This window comes from Pteropus medius, unplaced genomic scaffold, assembly GCF_902729225.1.
Source record: "Pteropus medius unplaced genomic scaffold, Ma_sr-lr_union100, whole genome shotgun sequence".
Taxonomy (NCBI): domain Eukaryota; kingdom Metazoa; phylum Chordata; class Mammalia; order Chiroptera; family Pteropodidae; genus Pteropus; species Pteropus medius.
Genome location: NW_024341894.1, coordinates 3228091 through 3233327, shown reverse-complemented (window position 1 = coordinate 3233327; position 5237 = coordinate 3228091). Strand labels below are relative to the sequence as shown.

The window sequence follows — 5237 nt, the reverse complement described above, 5'->3', positions numbered from 1 at the left end:
GCGGGCCAGCCCAGCTATGGGATGAAAGGATCGCAGTGCACTGCGGTCAGGGGGCAGTGGCTGCATCATCACCCTCTTGATAAACAGGGTGCTCTCCTGCACCACGTGCTCCTGCAGTTTTTAATCAGTGCTGAGGGTTCAGGCCTGGTGTAGCCAGTTTTGTGTCTGGCCTAGAGGTGCCACAGCAGAAATGGGGGCTTGTTCCTGCAGACCTTAAAAAAAAAAAAAGACAGTTATTTTACCAGCAAAACGGATTTACTTGAGAATAGCAGAATTGCAATTCAGGACAACCAAGCTACAGCAAAAACTATACTAAAGTCCAGTAAACAAAGGAGAGGAATGTTATTTTATAGAAAAAAGGAAGTTGGGAGGGGTTGTTTTGAAGGAAAGACCATTGGAGAAAAGTGAGATATATGCGTGGTGGTAGTTTCTTATTGGCCGAATTACTGGACAAGAAGGAAAATTTCCTTCTGTTAGAATAGTAAGGTAGTATCCAATTGTTAGATGCATCTCTTCCAGTTGTCGCTAATTGGCCATTCTTCCTGTTAAGGTCTGTAATTGACTTAGAGTAGTAGTGCATGAGGGCTCCCCCTTCTGGCCTTCTTGCTCCATTTTAAATGACCTTTCCCTTTATTAATTTTTGCATTCTTAATGGGCTAACTGAAAGGAGGTGGGCTTCCCCTGCTTAGTGACACTAGTCCAGTCATGCTCAGAAATATGCAGCCCTATGGATGAGACCAAAGTTGGCTGTGGTCTTCCTAGATGGTATGCCTTACCTACACTTTTCATTTTCTTTATTTTATCTTGCCCTTTCCCCAGGAAAAATGGCCATTTCAACAGTTGTAAGAAACACTCTGGAAACTCCAATTGCCCCCAGGCTAAAGTCTCAGCCTCAACTGAATGTAAATTGGTACAGCCATTATGGAAAATAGTATGGAGGTTCTTTGAAAAATTAAAAACAAAACTACCATATGATTTAGCAAACCCACTTTTGGGTATTCATCCAAAGAATATGAAGTCAGTATTTCAAAGAGATATCTGCACTTCTGTGTTCATTATAGCAGTGTTCACGAAAACCAAGATATAGAAACAATCTAAGTGTCCTTCGGTCAATGATTGGATAAAAATGCGGTGTATGTATATACAGTGAAATGTTACTTAGACCTAAGAAATCTGCCATTTGTGACATGGATGAGCTTGGGAAACATTGTACTAAATGAAATAAGCCAGATAAAGACAAAAACTGTGTGGTATCACTTATATGTGGAATCTAAAAAAAAAGTCGAACTCAGCAATAGAGAGTAGAAATGTGGTTGCCAGGGTTTGCAGGTGTAGGGGAAAAGGGTACCAGCTTAGTTACAAGATATATAAATATGGTAACTATACAGCATGGTGACTATAGTTAATAATACTGTACTGTATACTCAAAATTTGTTTAGATCCCAAGTGTTCTCACCACAGACACAAAAAATGGTAACTATGTGAGGTGATGGGTGCATCAATTGTGGCAATCATTTCTCAATGTATTCTATATTAAATCATCACAATGCGCACCTTAAAAAGTCATGTACAACCTAAATACATGATTTTTATTTGTCAATCATACCTCAGTAAAGCTGGGGGAACAAGTCTCAGCTCTGACCTACAAGGCCCTTGCTTCTTAATACCTTTAATCCCTGTTCTGCCTATACTCCACCCTTTGCTTGTTTCCAGGCTGGAGAACAGGCAGTTTTCTCTGCTTAGAACACATTTTCCCCAAATTCCCTTTGCCATGCTTACTCCTGTTTAACTTTGAGGTTTTGGCCTAAATATCATCTCCTCCAGGAAGCCTTCCTTGATTCTCCTCCCAGAGCAGCCTGCACTTCCCCCATTGTGGCTTTCCCTTTCCCTCCAACCATGACTGAAAACTCTTCATAAGGCAGGGACCAATTCTATTTTACCTGTTTCCCAGCCTGGTTTCTGGAGCAAACAGATATTTAATTAATTGTAGAACAAATCAAAAAAAGGAAAGCTCAGTGTATTAAAATGTCTAGGCAGATGCTGTTTATTATTTTGTTATATTCTTTCCATTGCACGATTCCACATCTATTTATTTTCACTTTTTTTTTTTTTTAACAAAGGTACAAGGAATTTCAGAAACAACATTAAAATAATCAAACTGTTTCAGGCACGGTTTAAAAAGCATAGATCAATTTCTGACTTCCTGCTTCCCTCTGTGATACAATCTCAAGTTTCGTTCCAGGAAGAATAATTATTATAGCACTAAGGTGGATACACCCCAAAGCTCAACCCCCAGTGCTGTCTTCATTCTCGGAAATTCTTGAGTCAACAGTCGGGGGGCTTCCAGGGCGTGGAGTAAGGACATGAGTGCACATTCTGCTTGCCCTGAGCCAGAGGGCTTGGCCCCGCAAATGAGGGGCAAGTTCCACTTCATCAGTAAAGAACATAAACAAAAACATAATTTTAAAAAATGGCTTAAAAAAATATCTGATAAAAATTACCTACCCCTCTCCCTTGTTGTAAAATAATTTAAATAATATACTCTAGATGTAAAAAAGAAAAAAAAAGAAAGAAACAAAACAAGTTTGTTCATGGATGCCTTCAGCTTATTTCTAAGCATGAGGTCTGGGTTTCTTTGAGGTGGGGAAAACTTGAAAAGGGACAGCTCTGTACCCTCCTGAACATGGGGATAATGATGCCTGCCTGACCCATGTTAGAGTAGGATATATCAGTAAGTGGAAGTGGGAGGGCTTTGTAAACTGAAGTGCTGGCCACAAATGAGGCAGGAAAGGTACCCCATCCATTGGAGCTCTGCTTCCCTGACAATGCCAGGGTTTGTTCTTTGGCAAGCTTGGCGGGCCCCAGTGACTGAGTAAATGGAGGACAAGACAAGGAACTGGGGAGTTTTGCGCATGCCGTAGGACAGGGGGACACAGCCATGGCCAGGGGTGGGGGCAGTCAGGAGCACAGAGCCCCCACTGCAGCTGCAGCCCGGGCACGTGCGGAGGGGTGGGAGTGGGAGGGGGCAGAGACCTGAGGGAGGGCTTGGGACAAGGCTTCCTGATTTTAGGAGTCTCTAGCCACAGAGGACAGGGTTGGAGCCCCAGCTCCTGTCTGGTGTTCCTTGTTTTCAACTTCTCTGTAGATAGATACAGATGGACTAGCCCAGCGGGTCCACACTTGCACAGTATTACTGAATCACCTGGGAGCTTATAAAAACATAATTTTAAACTCTGAAGATTCAGCTTCGGTAGGCTCTGAGGTTGGACCTGGCCATCTGTATTTCCTGAACACTCCAGGATCTAACATACAGCCTGGGTTCAAACTTACCAGGCCGGTGGCCTCCTGCAGCCCCCATCCTAGCTCTAGGATCGCCCTTTCCGGTAGGCAAAACTGACTGTCTGCACCTCCTCAGTCAGGAGGATATGTTTAACTTCCAACATTCCCCGTCTCTAGCTGGGCCACTGAATCCCAGAGAAGGGGTCAGAACACAGATTTGCAAAGGAAGGACACAAAAACTCTCGAACCGGAAGGGAACTTCAGAGCAATATGGTCCTACTTCCTTGCCTGGTGCAGTCGTCCTTCTCCAGAAGCCTTCACTCTCGGGCAGCCAGGGGATTCTGCAGGCACACTGCCAGTGCTAGGGCTCCCTCCCTCCTGTGGGCCTCCTCTGTTACCTTGGGCTGACATCAACCTGCATCATCCTGGAGGAGGCAGGCTCTGTGACTGGAGGGCTTTGCTAGCCATCAGTGGTCATGGGCACTACTGGTCGTGGGCACCGCCCTGATGTCTGTGTCCCACATAAGGGAGTGTCTACCCATATGCAGCTGATTCTGGTTGAAGTGAGGATAGGTTTGGCTTCCTATCTGTGTTCTAAAATTGGGCTGAACCTTGACTTCTTTCCCTGAAGTTAAATGCCCTCTGCCCCTTTGACAATGTCTTCTGAGTCTCTGCAGCAAACCCAGATCATCACTCTATATGTAGTTTTCCTCAGGCCAAGGCCAACATTTCTTGTCTCAGATGGTAGACTTCCCCCTTGTTCAGATGGGAAAAATGAGACTGGAAAGGGAACAACTTGCCAGAGGTCACTGTGCAAGTCAAGGGTGCGGCTGAGGCCAGAACCAATGGATTCCTGTTCTGTGGGCCAAGACCTGCATCAGACCAGAAACAGCAGAAAGACAGACCCAGGAGTCTAGGAGCTCAGCCCAGATCTTCCATGAACTCTCTGGGGACCGTCATCACTTGCTTCTCTCTGGGACTCAGTTTCCTCATCTGTAAATGAGGAAGTTGGGCCAATCACTGCTTTTCAAACTTAAAATTTTTTTGAGTAGCAGAATTATGCATTCCGTAGAAGCTATTATATAAAACAAAAAAGAAAAGGAGCTGTCTGGGTGGAATGTGGGAAGCACGGCCCTCCTTAGCTTTCCCCCTATTCTGTGGGCCACTGTTTGAAAGTCACAGGCAGGTTCACCTTCCAGCTTTAACTTTCTACAATGTTCTTTTCCTTGGGAATATAGCTCATCGTGGACTCATACAAACAGAATTAAACAGAAGGCAAGGTATCATCTAAACAGAGTCAATTCAGACACCGTTGTTTCGAGAAGGCAAAGAGAAAAACGGCACCGTGTCCCACTGGAATCTTTTCAGCGACTGAGTTTCGTTTTCTGATAAAAAATATAGAAATAGTGGTTGTTCTCCAGGGACGTGTGGTTTGGCTCTGGACCTCCCCATGGAGCCGAGTGGTGTCCCTGAGGGAGGGGAGGGCAGAGACCTTTGCTCAGAACCATTCTGAGCTCATCTTCAAGTTTTTGATCTCCAGTTCCAATTGTTTGGCCTGGACCTCACGCTGGGTCACCAGCTCCCGGAGTCTTCGGATTTCCTCTTGTTGCCGATAGAACATCTGTAGCAGCTGGGGGAGAGAGCACAGAACAGAAGGGAAGGTCACCTGGGTGTCCGGGGATGCGAAGGGGCAGGACACTAGCAGAAAGGATAAAATATTGTCCCTTTTGGACTCAGAAAGATGGAAGTGATTAGATTAATGTGGCCGAGACACACGCAGCCATTGCATACATCTTTTACAAAACCTGGTTTTCTTCTCCTAGTAAGTGAAATTCAAAAACACTTGATATTTCAGATATTTTTTGCCTTCTTAGGTTCCCCCAAGGAATGAAGGATACTTGGCCCGGATGTCTGAAGATTGGAGTTTTCACCACCACTAAACTGTGTGACTTCAGGTA

General features: G+C 44.7%; 1 protein-coding gene across 4 annotated transcripts in view; it reads right to left on the bottom strand.

The window, feature by feature from the left end:
* Window positions 1-2016: 2016 nt before the first annotated feature.
* The window catches only part of CORO2A (coronin 2A), a 51703-nt gene continuing 48482 nt past the window's right edge, over window positions 2017-5237 (bottom strand). For all 4 annotated transcript variants that reach the window (XM_039856057.1, XM_039856056.1, XM_039856055.1 and 1 more), the window contains one exon: window positions 2017-4909. In XM_039856057.1, the coding sequence (XP_039711991.1) occupies window positions 4778-4909 (132 nt within the window). In that variant the 3' untranslated portion in view covers window positions 2017-4777. The remainder of the gene's footprint in view (window positions 4910-5237) is intronic.